Source organism: Pituophis catenifer, unplaced genomic scaffold (genome assembly GCF_029215685.1).
Source record: "Pituophis catenifer annectens isolate HBS135680 unplaced genomic scaffold, rPitCat1.0.hap2 SCAF_1, whole genome shotgun sequence".
In the NCBI taxonomy this organism is placed as follows: Eukaryota; Metazoa; Chordata; class Lepidosauria; order Squamata; family Colubridae; genus Pituophis; species Pituophis catenifer.
The window spans coordinates 162,829,802-162,851,635 of record NW_027256881.1 but is presented as its reverse complement, the minus strand read 5'-3'; the positions used below and the strand labels follow the sequence as shown (position 1 = coordinate 162,851,635).

At 42.5% G+C, this 21,834-nt stretch overlaps 1 protein-coding gene across 2 annotated transcripts in view; it reads right to left on the bottom strand.

Annotated features, from left to right (window-relative positions):
* The window catches only part of RCBTB2 (RCC1 and BTB domain containing protein 2), a 41,334-nt gene that overhangs the window by 7,695 nt on the left and 11,805 nt on the right, over window positions 1-21,834 (bottom strand). Inside the window, exons 7-10 of one of the 2 annotated variants that reach the window (XM_070933137.1) lie at window positions 18,457-18,564; window positions 16,872-17,014; window positions 15,204-15,323; window positions 12,249-12,439 (exon numbers count right to left, since the gene is read on the bottom strand). In XM_070933137.1, coding sequence (XP_070789238.1) covers window positions 12,249-12,439; window positions 15,204-15,323; window positions 16,872-17,014; window positions 18,457-18,564 — 562 coding nt within the window. The remainder of the gene's footprint in view (window positions 1-12,248; window positions 12,440-15,203; window positions 15,324-16,871; window positions 17,015-18,456; window positions 18,565-21,834) is intronic. The other variant, XM_070933138.1, reaches the window with a different exon arrangement.

Here is a 21,834-nt window from a genome sequence, read left to right as displayed (position 1 = left end):
AGCATCCTGTAGGCACACGAGCTATCGCCCCATTTCAGCTCCGCTGCACATATGTGCGTGCCTCCAGCTGGTCTTTGGGTCTCTGCTGCAAATGCATGGGGATGGGGCGCATGCAGGGGGCATGCAAATGCATGTTTGGGGAGTGGGGCACGTGCGGGGGGTTGCACTCGCATGGGGTGGGGTGCGTGCAGGGAGGTGCACGCATATGCACAGGGGGCGTGCACACACGCAGAGGGCACGCATGCATGCGTGGGGGCACGCGCATTTGAGCAAGGGGTGGGGCGCATGTGTGGGGCGCATTGCATCTTGGGGGTTTGGGCGCGTTTTGGGCACTCAATTCAGAAAAGGTTAGCCATCACTGCCCTAGAAGATAGACTCAAGACCCAGATGGATCTCGAGAGATTTGAACACTGGGCTGTATTTAACAAAATGAACTTCAATGTAGAGAAAAGTAAGGTTTTACACTTAGGAAAGAAAACCCAAATGTATAGGTACAGATTAGGTGAAACATGGCTCAATAGCAGTAACTGTGAGAGGGAACTTGGAGTCCTAATGGACAATCACTTAAATATGAGCCAGCAGTGTGCAGCAACAGTCAAAAAAGCCAATACAATCTTAGGTTGCATTAACAGAGGGGTAGAATCAAGATCGCATGAAGTACTAGTACAGCTTTATAAAGCCTTAGTATGATCACACTTAGAATACTGCATTCTTTTTTTATCACCATATTATAAAAAAGATGTTGAGACGTTAACAGATTAACAGAGTTGGAAGGGATTTTGTAGGTCATCTAGCCCAACCCCATGCCCAAGCTGGAGACCCTGCACCATTTTTGACAGATGTCAGTCTGGAAAGAGTGCAGAAAACAGCAACAATTATTATTAGGGAGCCTGAAACACAGTGCACTTTTTTGATTTGGGGAGGGGATCTCAGCGCTGCTGCCTGAAAACCCTTTCCTCTCTGAAGGCTTCAATCCCTCCCCTGGAGGCCTGAAATGCAATGCACTTTTTTGGCCTCCGCACACCCCGTTTTTGGATTCAGAGAGGAAAATCAATTGGAAACAAGGTATCATAAAATTTCAGATGCACGTGACTTTTGCTGAGAATCCATATAAAAGAACTGAGGGGGCAGAGAATCGAGAAACAGCCATGCCTGGTCACGCCACACCAACTGAGGGCATACCCATAGAATACAAGGATTTAGCTGAGGTTTTTAGCGAAAAAGCCTCAGATAAGCTCCCCCCCACCGCGCCACTGACTGTGCAATAGAAATCTTACCCGGTGCGAAACTCCCTAAACCCAAGATGTACAGCATGTCACCGAGGGAGTTGGAAGAGCTGAGAACATTTATTGAGAAAAACCTAGCAAGGGGTTTCATCGAGCCAGCCCGACCAAAAATTGCAGCTCCAGAGAGAAAAAAGATGGCTCAAAACACCTATGTGTTGACTTTCGAAACCTTAATACTATCAGTGTGCAGAACATGTATCCTCTCCCCCTTATGAAAGATAGGTTAGCACACCTCGCTAAAGGGAAAAATTTTTCAAAGCTGGACTTAAGGGAGGCTTACTACTGTGTAAGAATTAAGGAGGGGGACAAGTGGGAAACGGCATTTAACACCCCCCTCGGGTGCTACCAATTGAAGGTGCTCCCCTTTAGGTTACAAGGAGCCCCTGCAGTGTTTATGCAGTTAATAAATGAAGTGCTACATCAGCATTTGTATAAGGGGGTCCTGGACTACTTGGGCAACATTTTAATATATACCAAGACCAAAGCAGAACATGTAAAACTAGTTAGGGCAGTTTTAAACAAACTCTGCTCTGTCAAACTTTATGCTAAACTTTCTAAATGTGAATTCCACCAAGAGAAGATTGACTATTTTGGGTACCGCATTTCACACCAGTAGAAATGGCCCCTCTAAAAGTGCAGACTGTACTTGATTAGGAACCTCCCTGCATGTGTAAACAGTTACAAAGCTTCCTGGGTTTTGCCAACTTTTACTGCCAATTTATCCCCGCTTTTACTCAAATTGCCCTCCCCATCACCAAGCTCTTAAAAACGAACTGGGAGGGCAATCCTAAACCAAGGCAGTCGTTGAACTGGACTATGGAATGCCAGGAGGCATTTGAAAAACTTAAACGGCTGTTCTCGGCAGTACAAATTCTAAAACACCTGGACCCGGAGAAACCATTTGTCATACAAGCAGATGCCAGCGAAGCGGTCCTCTTCAGAAAAATGAGCAAGACCAACTACAATCATGCGCTTACACATCCAAAAAGTTGAATGAGACTGAGCAAAGGTGGGCCATTTGGGAGAAAGAGGCTTATGCAGTTCGTTGGGCATTGTTAACCTGGTGGCACTTCCTAGAAGGCAGTAAGACCCCTTTTGAAGTCTGGACTGATCATAAAAATCTAGAAGCCCTAAAGACCCCAAGGAAACTCTCCCCAAAACAAGTACAATGGGCTCAGTACTTTAAACGGTTTGATTTTACTCTAAAATACCTCCCGGGAGGAAAAAACTTTCTGATGCGCTATCGAGAAAACCACAATACAATAGTGTGAAGTCAGACGTAATCAAACCCATAGTACAAAACAATCAACTAGCCGCTAAAGTAATCACCAGATCCCAGGCAAAAGAAGAAACATTGATGGACAATGACACCACCCAAACTTGTAAACAAGCATTGGCCACTGATGCATTGTTTTTGAACAACAAATCTAGCTGTCTGATGAAAGAAGACTTGGCTTGGGTGGGAGGAAAGTTGTATGTTCCAGCGAGCCAAAGATTAGGCTTAAGGTAAGGCGCCATGACTCCAGATTAGCTGGACATTTTGGGTTTCTGAAAACTTTACACCTAATTAAAAGACAATTTTGGTGGCCATTACTAAAAAAGGACATAGAAAGCTATGTAATAATAATAATAATAATAATAATTTTATTTCTATACCGCCCTTCTCCCGAAGGACTCAGGGCGGTGTACAGCCTATTTAAAAACACAAACAAAACAATGATATAAAATTTAAAATAATTAAATAAATGGCTCAAATTTAAAACCCCAATAAATTTAAATACCCCAATTTAAAACTATTGTATTGATAGTCCGGCCTGGCGGAACAACAGGGTCTTCAATGCGCAGCGAAACACCCGGAGGTCAGATATCTTACGAATTTCCGGGGGCAGTTCATTCCACAGGGTTGGGGCTCCCACAGAGAAGGCCCTCCCCCTGGGCGTCGCCAGCCGACATAACTTGGCTGATGGCACCCTGAGGAGACCCTCTCTGTGGGAACGAACTGGTCGCTAACTGCCCCATTTGTGCAGCAGCAAAAAGATGTCAGGGGAAAACCCCAGGTCTTTTGCAGAAAGTAGCTGAGCCTTCAGCGCCATGGAGAGAGATTGCTATGGATTTCATTGTAGAATTGCCAAACATGAGGGAAATACCATTATTTGGGTCGTAACAGACCTGTTTTCAAAACAGGCGCATTTTATACCTTGCCAAAAGATCCCAACTGCTAAAAGTTTAGCCAAATTATTCCTAATACACATTTATTGACTTCATGGAGCTCCACAAAGGATCATCTCCGGCAGAGGGGTTCAATTCACCTCCAAATTTTGGAGGGCATTTTTGGACATACTTGGTACTAGCCAAGGGTTGAGCTCCTCACACCACCCGTCTACTAATGGAAATTCTGAAATTTTGAACTCGGTATTAGAACAATATTTAAGATGTTTTATTAATTTTCAACAGGATAACTGGACCAAACTTTTGCCTTTTGCTGAAGTTGTGTTTAATAATGCTGTATATTCAAGCACTGGTTTTACCCCTTTTAGAGTAGCGACAAGCCAGGATTTCAGTTCCATGCCTGAACTACCCACAGAAGAACCTACCATCACCTCACTTAAGGAGTGGATGGATAATTTGCAAAACTCATGGCCAATGGTTAGATTAGCCTTAAAGGAAGCTAGAGAGGCTTTTAACATTCAAGCTGACAAGCAAAGGATGGAACCCAAACCTTTTCATGTTGGAGACAGAGTATACTTATCTAAAAAATTCCTGAAATCATTACAACCATTGAAGAAACTACGGCCAAAGTTCATTGGACCCTTCCCCATCACTAGAGTCATCAATCCAGTAGCAATTGAACTACTCCTTCCAAAGACACTCAGGCAAGTCCAGGCAGTACTCAGGCAGTATTCCGTATTAGTTTACTCAAGTGAGAAGTAATCTCATCCCTCAGACCACCTGCATCTACACCACCTGTTCCCATCATGATTGAAGGTGAACAACACTTTGAAATCAAGGAAATCCTTGACTCTAGGATCCACAGAGGGAAAATCCAATACTTAGTCACTTGGAAACATTTACCATCAGCACACAACGAATGGGTCGCTAAACACCATGTTAGGGCTCCAACCTTACTGAGAAAATTTCATTCCCAATACCCTAACAAACCTTGTTAATATACTATCATGAAATTTTGTTTATATTTGTTTTTGTTTTTTACAGGTAGACCCTTTCGTTTTCTAAGGAGGGTAGCATGTCAGATCCCTAAAAGTGATACTGCCAATCAATTGGGAGAAGGGGGAGACTTGGATTCGATTTACTAGCACTGCCTGTGTCAACAGATATTTTACAATCTATATCCTGGCGCCAAAGAGCCCTGAGATCCTCTTAAAGTGGAGGAATGTTTATGATAGCCATGTGGGTTGTTTCACTTTAAAGGATAACGATGTGAATACATGTTTGTTTGGGTTCTCAGGGAAACTAGTAAAGAAAACATCTTCACACTTGTGTACTGGCTAAAATCTGCATTCTGACTTAAAGGGAGGGGTCTCTACTGCTTTAACCCTACTTGTCTTGCCGAAGGGTATTCAGATCTTGCTTTAACTTGGTTGCTATCACTTCTGCTTAATAAAAGGATCCGTTTGAACTACCATGGTTCAAGAGTCTTTACTTTCTTAAGTTGGAAGGAGAGGCAATCCTTACACTAGCCCTCTGCTCTTCCCCAGTAGCATATTGGACACCTTCTGACCTTAGGGGCTCATCTTTCAGCATCATATATTTTTTCCTTTTGGTACTGTCCATAGGGTTTTCATGGCAAAGATACTGGAGTGGGTTGCCATTTCCTTCTCCAGTGGATCACATTTTGTCAGAACTCTCTGCTATGACCTGTCCATCTTGGGTGGTCCTGCACGGCATAGCTCATAGCTTCATTGAGCTACCCAAGCCCCTTTACCACGATAAGGCAGTAATCCATTAAGGGGGTACTTTTACCCCCTTGAGTTATGAATTTGGAGTCTCCAAATCCATAACCCAAAGTTCTTATTTTTCTCTGTGGCACTCTCTTGGGACCTTATATTACTATTGGAAAGACTACTGCTTTTATTCTACTGATCTAGTCACAGAAATATTATCTTTTATGATCATCATTGTCTGCTTTCCTAGGATTAAAGTTTTTTTTTAAATTTCTCCAATACAATTTTCTATCTTTTAAGTTTTGTGTCTTGATATCCTTACCTTTTTGCTGTCTACTTCAGAACCCTAAAAACTGTGTCTCAAATGAAAAGTAATAGAGTTTCTCTAATTTTAGGTGCCTTAATTTGAATGAAATAATGGGATGAGTGGAGGGGAAGAACTAACCTCTCCTCCTAAAAGCATTAACCTTGTCTTTATTAGTAATGCAAATTCTGCTCAGAGTGGCTTACCCCAGGTCTCTTGACCCCAGGATGCAAAACATTTGCACAGCTTGAGTTAGAGGGTAATATATTGAGCAAGCTCATGTCTGGGAAGGAAGTCTTCCAGTAAAGCTAGAAGCCACAGTTGGATACTGATTGGCTCGAAGGACAAGCATACTTTAGCAGACTAAACAGTAAAATTTCATATATTCCACAGCAAAAAGCTGTTAAATAAGTACTCTGTATTCATTTACTCCATGTCAATTCAGCCCAAATCATTAGTTTTATATGGGAGGACAAAGAAGATAATTAAAACAAGTGGTAAAATATCTGCATAATCGTCTAGTAGTACATGTTGTTGTATGTAACTGATAAAAGTATTTTCTTCTTAAAATTATTTGTTCAAAGACTCTTCTATGGATTTTACATGTTAAAGGCCTTTGTCCCTCAAGTAAATGTATGTACGTATCTATTTCTCTCACTTTCTTTCATGTACCCACTTACCCACCCATTTGGTGAACTTTAAAATGTGCTTTCTACCAATGTTGTGCAGGTCTCTTCACATCAACTTGGTTTGGAAGTTTCTACTAAAAAATTAAATCAATGTGGCTCTAAGCAAAACAGATAAAAGCGTCCTTAAGAGTTTTTCATAGCAATTTCTATTATCTGCATGCTGGCATGAAATTTCCTAAAATAATACAAACCAAAAAACTTCTAATTCTAACCTTAATCCACATAAAGCCATAATACTTTACAATTGGAAATTTCAGATAATGTTTCTTTCAAATTCCATTTAAAGATTAAAGCTTTTGGTGAAACAACAAAGAGTGGTATTTTATAAATTCATTCTTCCAGGATCACCCCATTTGACTTCTTGATAACCAACTTTTTGACTCCCAATGCATTTGATGTTTACTTTCACATCTTCTGCAGCAGGGGTCCCCAACCCCAGGACAGTGGACAAGTACCGGTCCGTGGCCTGCATGGAACTGGGTCACACAAGCAGCAGGTTCATTTGCGCAAAAGTGCATCAAACCATCCCCTCTCTCACCCTCATGCCACGCTACTGCTGCTGCCTATCCATGGAGCCAGAAAGGTTGGGGAGCACTGCTACAGAATACCAGACTGAAAGAAATGTCAAAAGTCCAGAATGGGTGGTTGTTCCTTACTGTCATTATAGCACATAGCAATGAATGGTTTAGGACCTGGCTATCTACAAGACCGCATTCTGCCATTGTTGCATACTGGGTTCCGATGCTACGGCCTCTAGCGGTCGGGTTAATTATACATGAGTTCTTATTGGTTATTGTTGCTAAAGGAGTTTTGATTGGTTAATACATTGACAGCTCGGTATATAAAAGGAGCTGTCAAAGCGCGGGAGTGTGTGTGTGTTCGCCTGTTAGAGATTGTTAATAAACGAATGTTGTTCCTGCACAGTCGCCTCAGATGACTGTTGACCCACGAATGTAATATTGGCGACGAGGATGGGATTCTCTGGCGACAAACAGTGAGGTGGTAACGTAAAATTACAGGCCGGCGGGGGTGAAATAGTAGAGGAACGCCTCACAAATAGTTAGTGAGTACGAGGCTGGGAATGGCGTCCACCCAGAATTTCGCCCCATTCAACCCAGCGACGGAGTCTTGGGAGGCGTTTGTAGCCAGATTTGATTGCTTCCTAATAGCTAATGACTACCGGGAGTTATCGAGCGAGAGGAAACGAGCATATTTCCTGAGTTTCTGTGGGGCAGAAATATTTGAAACTGCCATGACACTGATGGTCCCTTTGTCTATTCATGCTGGGACCTGGGAAGAGTTTTTGACCAAGCTAAAAAAACACTATGCCCCCGCGCCGTCCCGGATAGCTCGCCGCCAGCATTTTTACCATCGGGACCAGGCTGAGGGGGAATCCATAAGCCAATATATCGCGGCATTGCGGAAGGCGGCCCGGCATTGCCAATTCGTGGATCTGGATGATTATTTGTTAGACAGACTGGTTAGTGGTGTGAGAGACGAAAATCTGAAGAGACGTTTAATTGCCAAGTCCGAATTGTCCTTCCAGGAAGCCGTGGATGAAGTGTGTGCAGCCGAATTAGCCGCATTGTCCCTGGCTGATTTGCCCAGGGGTCACGTGCCTAGCAAACAGAGAGCTGAACCAATACATTATAACGAAACACAGCTGAGCGATGAGGATGATGTGGGAGTGACCAGTGAAGTGGATCGAATTAAAGACACACAGCGCCCCAATAGACTAGCGGGTCAATTGCAAAAGGGTTGTTGGAGCTGCGGGGGTGGACACTCAAGGGCTGTGTGCTGTTTAAAGGACGCACTATGCAGAAGGTGCGGTCACATCGCTCGTGTCTGCCGAGCACAAAATCCGGCGGAGCCGCCTCAGCCGACCCCCAGAGGAGATAGGAGAGTGCCTGTCAGGAGAGCGAGCGCGCAAAGTGGCCGCTCAATGTGGGGCCGAAATGATGGGGGAGTCAACGGCGTGTATCCTGCATGTGACGTAACAGCGCGGCCTAAGATTACCCTGGCTGTTCAAATTGAGGGTCGGACCTGTCCAATGGAAGTGGACACAGGGTCAGCCAATTCGATTGTCTCCTGGAGCACGTTAAAACGCATGGTGCCCTCTATGGCTAAACGCCGCCTAGACCCGTGCCGGCTGCAATTAAGGGACTACCAGGGAAACCCCATTGCAATCTTGGGGACTGCACATTTCCGAGTTAAATTTAAAGACTTCTGCGGCAGGTTACCTTTAATCGTGGTAGAATCCCCTTTGCCGAGTTTATTAGGTCTTAATTGGTTTCAGGCATTAGGTCTCAAAATTCAAGGGGTAAACGCACTGCAGACGGCAGAACTGGACATGTTAGTTCAAGAATTTCCTGCAGTTTTTGATGGAAAACTAGGATGTTATAAAGGCCCCCCAGTATCGTTTAGCCTGGATCCCATGGTTCCGCCGAGGCGTTTAAAACCCCGCAGGGTACCTTTCGCATTGCAGGAAAGAGTGGACGCCGAATTGGATAAATTGTTGGCACAGGGGGTGTTGGAGCCTGTTGAATATGCCCAATGGGAGACACCAATAGTGACACCCATAAAAGCAGATGGCTCGATCCGCATCTGCGTGGACTATCGGGCAATGTTAAACAGGGCTCTCATGGGTCACGCTTATCCGGTTCATGTGGTGCAGCATTTGCTGCACTCCCTGGGCCAGGGATCGGTTTTTGCTAAGCTAGACCTGGCCCAGGCATACCAACAATTATGGGTGGATGATCGCACAGCGGAGGCCCAGACAATTGTGACGCACTGGGGGGCTTTCCGGTGTCGCCGTCTGCAGTTCGGGGTCAGTGTGGCCCCGGGGATTTTCCAGGGTATGATGGAGCGAATGTTGCAGGGCATCCCTGGGGTCATACCTTATTTTGACGACGTACTCGTCGCGGCAACCAGCACATCTGAATTGTTGGATAGATTACGTCGGGTCCTACGACGTTTCAAGGCTGCCGGACTGAAAGTTAACAAATCTAAATGTAAGGTAGCTGTGTGACAAGTGGAATTCCTGGGATTTATGGTAGATGGCTCAGGCATCCACCCGACGGCTGCGAAGACGGCGGCCATCCGGGATGCGCCTACCCCCCGTTGCAAAGCCGATCTACAGGCCTTCCTTGGTCTACTAAATTTTTATGAGGTTTTTCTTCCGCATAAAGCTTCGGTTGCAGAGCCTCTCCACCGCCTGCTTGACAGACAGACCACATGGCGATGGGGCACCAAGGAAATGGAGGCGTTTCAGGCCGTAAAACGTCTACTTACCTCCAACTCTGTCCTCACGCAGTTCTCGACCCACCTCCCACTGACACTGGCCTGCGACGCCTCCCCGTTTGGGGTAGGGGTGGTATTGAGTCACAAGTTTCCATCCGGCTGGGAACTACCGATAGCTTATTACTCCAGAACTTTAGCTCCAGCTGAGCGGAAGTACTCGCAGCTGGATAAGGAGGCCCTCGCCTTGGTGGCCGGAGTTAAACGTTTCCATCATTTGTACGGCCGGCCTTTTGTACTGTATACCGACCATAAGCCTTTATTAGGTATCCTAGCGGCCGACCGGCAAGCTCCGCAAATTCTGCCTCCCCGTATGACTCGCTACTCTGTCTTTTTGGCCGCCTACTCTGATACGTTAACTTATCGCCCTGGCCGAGACATGGCTCATGCGGACGCTTTGAGCCGCTGCCCAGTTCCTGACCTTCTCGAGGATCCAGTACCTGTGTCGACAGTCCTCCTGATCGAGGATTCAACGCTTCCGGTCACGGCGCGAGACGTCGCTCGCCTGTCTGCCAAAGACAGTCCTGTCACAAGTGCTTGATTGGATGGCCAGGGGCTGGCCTGCGGCTCCATTCACTCCTGAATTTCGGCCGTTCGCTTCAAGACGACTGGAACTATCCACCGTGGCCGGGTGCCCGTTGTGGGGCCACCGGGTGGTGATACCGCCACCTCTGAGACGCTCTTTATTGCAGCAACTACATCGGGGCCACCCGGGGTTGGTGCGCATGAAGGCACTGGCCCGCTGCTACATGTGGTGGCCACTGTTAGACCAAGACATTTCTGACTGGGTCTCTGATTGTTCGGCATGTCAGGGGAACATGGCTATGCCCGCCAGGGACCAGCCTCGGGAGTGGAAGGTTCCTGGGGGGGGCCTGGTCCAGGTTACACATTGACCTGGCGGGCCCGGTGCAGGGACAATCATTCTTGGTGGTGGCCAACGCATTCTCTAAGTGGTTGAAGTAGTTCCCATGCGTTCAACCACGTCGGAGGCTGTCATTCGGGCCTTACGGCACATGTTTGTCACCCATGGGTTGCCACATGTCATAGCGTCCGACAATGGGACACAATTTACTTCAGCCGATTTCAAGGGGTTTCTGGCACATAGGGGAATAAGGCATTGTTTAATTTCTCCCTTCCACCCGTCCAGCAATGGTTTTGCTGAATGCGCCGTAAGATCGGCTAAGGAGGCGCTCCGTAAGATAAGGCAAGGGAATTGGCAGGACCGGGTGGAGGAATACCTAACGGCTCAGCATACGACCCCCTGCCAGTTAACTAATAAGAGCCCTGCTGAGCTGTTGATGGGCCGTAAGTTACGCACATCATTAGACAGACTACACCCTGCATACAGTGCGACCAAACCAGTAGATTCCCACGTTAATTACCGGCCTTAACAAATAGGAGATCCAGTATATGCCAGAAATTACGGGGGACAACCATTGTGGTTAGCAGGGCAGGTCGTGGGAATAGTTGGGCCTTGTTCATACCAAGTAGAAGTTGATCAAGGGAGAATTTGGAAACGACATAAGGACCAACTGCGGTCCAGGAGGGTATTTGTAACTGGTCATGATGGAAGTGGGTACCCGAACTCGTGGCCAAACACTGCGAATATGGACGTGTTAGCCCCACTGCAACCGGCAGAAATACACCCGCCAGATTTGCCGGCAGTGAGTGCCCCCAAGATAGTCGAACCCCCGGGGGAAGTGGAGGCCGGGGATGTTGGAAGCCAGGGAATCACACAGGGCAGGTTGGCAGAGTCAAACCTGCCGCCGAACCAGCTGGAAGGGGTGGAGCCCAGGAGATCAGGGAGGGTACGGCGGCGCCCTGTGTATCTAAGTGATTACGCGTGACAGCGCACGCGCGAACTTGGTGGGAAGGAGTGTTGCATACTGGGTTCCAATGCTACGGCCTCTAGCGGCCGGGTTAATTATACATGAGTTCTTATTGGTTATTGTAAAGGAGTTTTGATTGGTTAATACATTGACAGCTTGGTATATAAAAGGAGCTGTCAAAGCGCGGGAGTGTGTGTGTGTTCACCTGTTAGAGATTGTTAATAAACGAGTGTTGTTCCTGCACAGAGTCACCTCAGATGACTGTTGACCCACGAATGTAATAGCCACCGATTGCCTCCCACCGACCGGTACGCTCACACAGAGAGGGCCTCCTCAGGGTACCGTCAGCCAAACAATGTAGACTGGCAATCCCCAGGGAGAGAGCCTTCTCTGTGGGGGCCCCTGCCCTCTGGAATGAATTGCCCCCGGATATACGAAGGATCCCCGACCTCTGCGCCTTCCGTCGTGCAGTGAAGACCCTGTTATTCCAGCAAGCCACTCTGATGGGATAAATAGTTTTAATTTGGTTTTAATGGGGTTTTAAAATTGGTTTTAAATGAGAGTTTTAAATTCGGCCTATGATTTAATTATTTTAATCTGCTTTTAAATTCTATTTTGTACACTGTTTTATTATGGCTGTTCACCACCCTGAGTCCTTCGGGAGAAGGGCGGTATATAAATTAAATTAAATTAAATTAAATAATTAAATAATTAAATAAATAAATAAATAAATGAAGCAGAAAAATGGGGAACACACGAAAGAGTTGTATCTTTAGCCTAGGATGCACTACTGATAGCGAAAAAGAATGTGACTTTTTCCTCCAAATCATGATTCAAACTCTTTTTAAGGACTGCACTTAAAATATGGTAACTTATACATCTCCAAGATCTAATTTAGATTCAGGAATGCAAGCATTAAAAAAAGTTAATTTGAAGCTCACCTACTGAAAGGAGACGCCAAGTCACTGCAGGAGTAGCAAAACAAGCAAACACATCATCAGTGCAGCAGAAGTGGGTGAGGAATGGAAGAATGATGGACTGTCCCCGGCACTGACCCCACATATACACATCGTCACCCTGGGTTTTAGCAGCAGAGGTGTGAGAAGAGTGACATGCTGCAATCTCTACAATTCTAAATTTGAAAAGAAAAAATAAAAAATTCAGAAGTGTAAGGAGAGCATTCACAGCCAGGTTACCTGTGGAGCCATCTTACATCTGCCTGCCCCACCTAGTCAGGCAGGGAAGGCATGTTATGTATCCCATCAATTAAAGAATTCCAACTGATAAGAGTCCAAGAAGAGGGCCTTCTCACCCCAGAGGTGAGGTGAGTCCTCACTCTTCTGGCCTTTCGGAAGAGTTTGAAGACCTGGCTCTGCCAACTCGCATGAAGCTCACAGAGGAACACACAGTCTTGAGGTTGGTTACTACCTTGAAGGCTCTCTCCCCACTTTTTTGGGGGTGTGTAGCTTGCAACCTGGTGGAACGACACAAACTCTGGGGCTCTGGAGTAAGCTTCGATATCTCAGCTGTTTTGGGGGTTCATAGGGAACCATAGCTGGCCCGTAGGGTCAGTGAAGAAAGGAGGCACAGGCTGGTGTGGGCAGGAAATCTGTAATTTCCCTGTAACGCCAGCGAAGAGCTGTCACAAAGCCAGAGCAGTCACGAGTGAAGAGAAAGAGGAAACAAGGCATGACATCTGGGTGAGAAAGTAATTGCTATCTTGGAAATAAGACTTCTATTTTTTAAGAGATAACCTGAACTGTAAAAAAAATTAATTAGAACAAAAAGGAACTGCAAGAGCGAAAGGGGAGGAACTGGATATCTGGCTACCTCCCCATTTCTGGATCAGTGGCGATATAAAATGCTGGCCAAGTATAAAAATTAATTTTTTCAAAGAATATGAACTGATTGTGAAAATAAGGGAAAGAATATTGGGCAGAGTGAATTTAGATTGAAATCTGGATGGTTTTTGGACTTTTAATTAGAAACCGGAAAGGTCTAATGCAGAACGAATAGACTTTAGATCAGAGAAAAAAAGTTGTAAAGATATACAATGCCATCTAGTGGCAAAAAAAAAATCCTCTTTTTTTTTTTTTGGGAAGTGTGGAATGAACAAATGACCTTGAGTAACATTTGAGATAAACTGTCTTATGACTCAGTGAGAGTAAAAGTGGAGAAGGGGAAGAAGAAAAAAGATTAACAACTGAGTAATAGTTCAAAGACTACTTTGTTGGAATTGTTTTTTTCCCCTGTCTATATATTATCTGCTGATAAATTATTTTTGCTGACTACCTGGAGTGCAAATTTTTGGATCTTTTCTCTTCCTTTCCTCTATTTTTTTCTGTTTAAAACCTGAAATGTGGAAAAGCTAAAATTTGGATATTGTATTTTTCTTTCTTTCTTTTTCCTTTTTTGGATTTTGCATTTCTTGATATTTAATATTTTGTATTTGGAATAACTACTCTTTTTTCTTCTACTTATTGTTTTTTTATTGCATTTCGATAACCAGATTTTTATTTTTTATTCATTTATATTTTTTCTTTACTCTCTTTTTTATAGTTGGGTTTTTTATATTTTTTGGCTGACCGCTGGACTTCTTGCTTTTATTTCTTGATTATTAAAACTTCTTTTTGGCAGTTGGTATTTTTTTTCTTTTCTTTTTTCTTCCACTGCCTGGATTTTCTTTTTCTTTTCTTTTTTCTTATTTTTTTTTTTTATTTGATTTATATGCCGCCCTTCTCCGAAGACTCAGGGCGGCTTACAATGTGCTCAGCAATAGCCTTCATCCTTTTGTATATTTATACAAAGTCAGCTTATTGCCCCCACAAACTGGGTCCTCATTTCACCTACCTTAGAAAGGATGGAAGGCTGAGTCAACCTTGAGCCTTGGGGAGATTCGAACCCTGCAGTAATTGCAGGCAGCTGGTCTTAAGCAGCTTAATAACAGGGTGCTTTAAACCCTTGTACTACCAAGGCTCTTATTTCAGTTTCCCTTTAGGAGGAACATTAGTGTTTGGTTTTGTTAATATCATTTTTTAAACTTATGGATTAGGGTATCAAGAACCTGAAGATCTGTGGTGACCAGGACAATAAACGTGGATTATAAATATTGATTTACGAAATTTGGATTATAAATTGGGCGATTTGAAAGTAAAGATTAAAATGAAGAAGCAACCACAACATTTATCATCACCATCAGTAACAGCAGCACCAAGCTCCGCAGCACAAAAAGTAGCAGAAACAACAAGACAAAACCAACATGGAATTAAAAAGCATGATACAAGCAATGCATGATGACCTTAAGGAAATGAAAGAAATGATGGGAAGAAATGAAAAAGATTGATAACAGTGGAAGAGAAAGCAGAAGTGACAGAGAAAAAGTTGGAGATAGACTATAGACTCACAACTACAGATAAAAGCCAGGAAAAGACAATTATACAGCTTGAGATGGAGAGGGCAGATTTTTACTTAAGATTCCAAAACATAGAGGAAGAAAAAGGAGAGAATTTACTAGAAAAAATTGCTGGAATATTAGCGGAAATTATGAAAGAAAGCCCAGAACATGATCATGATTAACAACCTTCCCTGCTGGCTTCAATGGGGAAACCTGCAGGAAGTCAGAAGTAATGGTCATGTGAGGTCCTTGCTTAACAGTCTGTAATGATTTCCTTTACAATGGTAATCAGGGACTGCCATCACTAAGCAGAATAGCCATGTGAGATCATTCTTTACAACTGCATTGCTTTAGCGACAGAAATTCCAGTTCCAATTACCATTGTTAAGCAAGAATGACTTTTATTGGAAGACATTACAGGCAGTCCTGGACTTACAACAATTCATGATTGTTCAAAGTAAAAACAGAGCTGAAAAACATGACCCACAACCAGTTGTTGTACTTATGACCATGATAGTGTCCCTCGTAGTCATCAAAATTTGTGCACATGGCAACTGGCATGCAGTTATGATGGTTGCAACATCTCAGTGTCCTGTGATCACCAACTGACCTTCCTAGGATGCTTTTGAGAAGTAAAGTCAATGGGTAAGCTGGATTTACTTGATGACCATGGCAAAAAAGGTCGTAAAGTTGGGTACAACTCATGTAATGACCACATCACTTAGCAATAGAAGTTTCAATTCCAATTATGGTCATAAGTCAAGGACTACCTATATGACCTCACTCAAGGCAAAATACCAAGCTGAAATAAAATTTGTTAATTGTCAATATTATACATTAACACAAAGTAAAAATTGTTTTTGGTCAATATGGCTAGAGATTTCTTTTCAACTTCAGAAAATAAGTTTGTAAATACCTTTGCTTTATGCCTAATCACTAACTCTTATTTTAGAACTTAGAATAACTTTATTGTCACTTTAAATGTACACTAATCGGCATACATTAAAATGAAATTTCGTTCCACACACCTCTAGAAAGGTCACTACCTCCAATATACACTACATAAACATGACACAATAAATAAATGAAAAATTATGTATAGAATTTTATATAATATGTATAATATATGTATAATAAAATGTATATAATAAAGTGACTTATGACCATTTTTCACATATTTTTTTTTTAAATTTGATTTATATGCCGCCCTTCTCCGGGGACTCAGAGCAGCTTACAATGCGTTAAGCAATAGCCTTCATACTTTAGTATATTTATACAAAGTCAGCTTATTGCCCCCACAAACTGGGTCCTCAATTTACCTACCTTAGAAAGGATGGAAGGCTGAGTCAACCTTCAGCCTGGTGAGATTCGAACTTACAGTAATTGCAGACAGCTGGTGTTAATCACAATGCTATCAGTCTGCTGAGCCACCAGACCCTATTTATGACCACTGTAGCATCCTGATGGTCACATGATTTACATTCGGATGCTTGACAACTGGTTCATATTTATGACGGCTGCAGTGTCCAGGGGGCATGTGACCATCTTTTGTGACTTTTGCTGAGCAAAATCAATAGGGAAATCAGATTCACTTAACAACCATGTTACTAATTTAACAACTGCAGTGATTGCAGTTAATCACTTAAGTAATGTGGCAAGAAAAGTCATAAAATGGGACAAAACTCACTTAACAAATTTCTCGCTTAGCAACATATATTATATGCTCAATTGTGGTCTTAAGTCAAGACTACTTGTATTTTCTTTACTACTATTTTTGTACTACTATTGCTTATTTTTGTTTTAATCTTTTTTATTAACAAATTGAGATAGCTATGATTTGGATCATACTTAGGGGATAAAAACAGAGAATATAACCTTGTATATAAATAATTACTAATTCACAAGAATTAGTAATTGGTTCTGCAGAGCAGTTGGGAAGCACAGAAAACTATCAAAAGATATAACTTAACATCGAATGGCCATTTTTGTCTGCTAGAAGTTATTTTATGTGATTGTAGCTGCCTTAGAATCAGACAGACAAACAATTCAGTAACAATTTCACTAACAAAAAACAAGTGTTTTTTCTTAGGTCCTTGCCTAATGTTTAAAGCTAGAAGCATTCTTACAGCGTAAAACTTGTCCGATTGAGTCAAGATGAACAGAACTGTACCTGTCTTGATGTATTGTGACCAGCACAGGGTGTAACTGGTTACTCCTATTGCCAGTTCCCAGCTGGCCATAAGAATTGGCTCCCCAGGCATAGATATGGCCTTCATCTGTTAACACTAGTGTATGTGCATAGCCGCAGGCAATCTAGAAAAGAAAAAGAATTACATTCTATTATTCAGAAATTGTTTTTTTTCTGATTCCATGAAAAGATAGGAAAAAACATCCAATTTAATTGCAATAATTGCATTTTTTGAAAAACAAAATAAAAAATAAAGTATAGTTGAATCATTTTCAAAAAAATCAAAGTTGCTCATAAGAGCTGTGCCTAACTGTGAGGTACACTGAGCTTCTTGTCTCAAAAGCAGATGGGCAGATAATAAAACATGTAGGTTGATTCATTAACCTTACTTAAGAGAGATCAACCATCCTCCCTAACTCCAAAATAAGCAAGCCAAACTTTGGCTATCTTCTTGCTGGATTTCAGAGTGTGATGTTCCCATAAAGCTGGGGAAGATGCACTAAAGAGGTTGCCAAACGGGCAATATCCAGGCCAAGAATGAAATCAAGAATTATGAGGAAGAGCGGGAATTAGGAGGCATTTAATCTACTAAATATTTATGTCAGCTTTGTTCTTTCTAGTACAACCTATAAGACCTTGATTTACAACCACAATTGGGATTGGAACTTCATTGTTAAGCAATATGGTCATTATGTGAGTAATCATGTGACTGTTCCCAATTCTATGATCTTTTTCGTCACAGTCACTAAATGAATCACTAAGTCATTAAATGAATCCAGCTTCCTCCACTGACTCCATTGTTGGAACCCAACTGAGGAGGTTGAAATGCTGATTTTGTACCCCAACATACTACAACTGTTGTAAAAACATCAGTTGCCAAGTGGCTGAATCATATTATTACATGACTCTGGGGATGCTGCAATGGTTTTAAATGTGTGGATGTTGTATGCAACTTCAAGTCCTGCCTAAGCCATGAAAACCAACTGGTTGATTTTGGGCCAGCCACGCTCCCTCAGCACAACCCACCTCACAGGATGGGGAAATAGGAGGGGGAAGGTATGTTTGGATATGTTTGCTGCCTTGGGTTATTTATAAAAATAATAAAGGTGAGAGACAAAACAAATAAACAAACAAATAAATATATTTATGAAAGAGAGCCAGTTTGGCATGGTGGATAAGACATCAGGCTAAAAACAGGAAACTGAATTCTAGTCCTGTCTTAAGCACAAAGCCAGCTGGGTGACCTTGAGCTAATCTTGCCTTCCAACTCTTTCAGATTCTTATTTCTGCAAGCACTGGACAACTCATTAAGTTATTGGCAATGTCACTTTGTTTTCAATACATAAGACATCTAACTGAATTTTACTTATACTTTCTATTCATCTCAATATTTAAAATGGCTAGTATCAGCTAAAATATGAAATAAAGATGCAAAATATAAAAATAGTACAAATGAAAACTAATATTTAAATTATTTACAATTTGCTATTAGTTTGTAACTAGTGTTTTGGATGCACCAGAAATCCCAGTAATTAGCAATTAGGATCTGAAGATGCTGAAAACATACCCTTTGCACGTGGATGCCTTGTAAAGCTGCTATTCTGCATGGTGTCGGCTGATTGCCACCATTGCCTAATCCAAGCTGACCATTACCATTATAACCCCAAACATAAACCTTAAAAAGGAGATAAATCTAGTTAGTATGTGGGTGTACATATAAATCAACATAAAGCATATAAAAATAACACACACACACCATTAAAATTGATCTGTAAATTAGAGTAATTTTATGTATGATTTTTTGCTACATATTTTACACTTCATTTATGTAAAACAGTAACAATATTGTCCTGTATGGAGATATTAAAATACCTGAGATCAGGCTAACATTAAAATACCTGTCCTTTCTTAACCGGGGTGGGGGGTGGGGATAATAAATTGTCTCATGCTCAGGGAAATCTCAACTGATTCAAGGTGGCAAACAGCTTGAATATTTTTATCCTTAAACACTCTCTTTCAACTCCAACACTGCATTGGTGAAAATGGCAGCTTGATGCTTTAGGAACTAGTTTTTACCTAGATAATGGTTTTTCTTGTTCTCCCTTCCCATTATCTCTGGTGTCCTTCAGATAAGAGTGATAGGCCATGAGAATCTTAGAGAAAGAGGTGTCATTTCTCAACTACTTTAAAAAAAAAAAAAAAAAAAAAAACCACAACGAAGAACATAAAGTCAATCATCATAACGAAGTACATAAATGTATAAGTCAATAGCTGTTTAAAAGCTCCATATAGTAAATTATCTTTGCTAGCTTCCCTATGAACAGTCCATCTTTATAGGAGGCAGCCCAATTCTACAAACTACTTTGGTCTTCATGATGTTCAGATGACAGCATCTCATGAAAATCTGAATCAGAGGTTTGAGTCAGAAGAATAAAATTGCCACATGACTGCTAGACCTCTTTTAAGTTTAAGAAAGTATTAAACTGAATGATGAATTAGTGTAATCTAACTTGAAACTAATTCAACATCTATAACATCTATATAAGTCCATCAGGGGTGGGTTCTAATTATCTTTACTACCGGTTTGCAACTGGGCCGTGCATGCGAACTTTGTTTGCGCGCTCTTCTGCGCAAGCGCAGAAGCGTTTTTATGACGTCAGGGTCAGTGGGCGGAGCGTCCCGCCAGTTTTACTACCGGTTCTATAGAACCGGTGCAAACTGGGGGCAACCAAATACTGAAGTGCATTTTATAAACAATTTGCTCCAGTTTACACTGGTTGCAATCAAGCAAAGGCTACCTATCATACATTCAACAACTGAGACAGGAAGTCAGACAGATATCTAAGCAAGTGTTAGTTTTTCAAGGAACATAGTGGAAGGATAAACCAAGACTACTCAAAACTATTTGTCCCATATACTTAATATGGTAAATAAAACCTGTAATATATCTATTTAATTTCCAGTCTACAACAACTTTTAATTAATTATTCAGAACTTAACCTTCATTATTTCTATTGAATTATATCAAGATAAAATGCTAATACTATCTCAATTAAAACTATCTTTCCAATTTACTATACAGATTTAGCAGCACAAAATACATTCTCTTTATATTAATTCTTGGAAAATATAATGATAAGGTTGAAACTTCCTAGCTGAAATCCAGAGAGATTCATGAAAGTTCAGGTATGTGTCACAACCTAAAGGTCACTAGCCCACATTACACAACAAGGGAGGGGGGAGGAGAGGTATTGTCCAAATGATTTAGATTAAGGCATCTGATTTATTCTGTATTCTGGGAGTCCTCAAATAACAATGGCAATTAGGACTGCTGTTGCAATATGGTTGCAAAGCAAACCAAGCAGTCCCTGTTGCTATTGCAATCCAAGACAAGTGATTAAAGGGAAAGCAGAGGGAATATGAGGGTGCCACAGGAAGGATGGAGAAGGCCCTGGGATGCCTGGCTTAGGTTGTGTGCGAGTTAGTGAGGAGAATGCTAAGGTCTGGTATAAGTACAGGAAGGAGGTTGCAGTGGGAGCAAGCAAAGGGAGGGAAAGTGGGTGCATTGAATGCATGAGTGGAAAGTAACGAGGGAAAGGATAACTACATAACCATGTAGCTGCTATAATGGCCAGGACTTTTGAGTCTCTTTGGATAGACTTTGAAGAGTTGCTGAACCAATCAACATTAAATGAGGTATAACTGTATCTAAAACACTTTATGTTAAAACTTCTGACTAATGAATTCCAAGTACAGCAAAGAAGAGGGGAATAAGAAAAGAAATGGAATGGTTAAAGAGAGAAAGAGTCAAATCCAAACAGAAACAGAATATATTCATATAAAAAGGGAAAACTATTCTGAGGCTGTGACAGAAGGGAGGCAAACATTTGAGTAATTATCGAGAGATAGGAAAAAGGAGGAATTTTCAATTTTTTCAATTTAATTCAATTTATATGCCGCCCCTCTCCGAAGACTCAGGGCGGCTCACAATACATTTAAAATCCTAATAAAAAACATTTAAAAATTAAAAACATTAAAAACATTAAAACTCATTCATACCATTCATGGCCGGATCTCGCGAGCGAGATCAACGGCCCCAGGCCTGCCAGAAAAGCCAGGTTTTCACTGCTTTTCGGAAGGCCAATAGGGTGGGGATGGTCCGGACCTCAGGAGGTAACTGGTTCCAGAGAGCTGGGGCACCCACAGAGAAGGCCCTCCCCCATGGGCCTGCCAGCCAGCATTGTTTAGCTGATGGGACCCGGAGGAGACCAACTTTATGGGATCTTACCGGTCGCTGGGAGCTATGCGGTAGAAGGTGATCTCGAAGATAACCTGGCCCTGAGCCATATAGGGCTTTAAAGGTAATAACCAACACCTTGAATTGTGACCGGAGACCAATAGGGAGCCAGTGCAGCTCGCGGAGAATTGGTGTAATGTGGGTGTACCTAGGTGTACCCATGACAGCCCGCGCGGCTGTGTTCTGGACCAACTGTAGTCTCCGAACATTTTTCAAGGGTAGCCCCATGTAGAGCGCGTTGCAATAATCTAACCGTGAGTTGACAAGGGCATAAGTGACCGTGAGGAGAGACTCCCAATCCAAGTAGGGTCACAATTGGTGCACTAGGCGAACCTGTGCAAAGGTCCCCCTAACCACAACTGTCAGATGTTGCTCTAATCTTAGCTATGAGTCTAGGAGGACACCCAAATTGCGAGCCCGTTCTGAGGGGGACAATTTCTCCCCCCCCAGAACCAAGGATGGACAGTCAACATAGTCTTTAGGAGGCAATATCCACAGCCATTCAGTCTTGTCTGGGTTAAGTCTGAGCCTGTTGACTCCCATCCAGACCCTCACAGCCTCCAGGCACCGGCACATCACATCCACCGCATCACTGAATATGAGCAAACAGCCCTTGAAAGGCAGAAGGGCTGCTGGATGTTTCAGTTC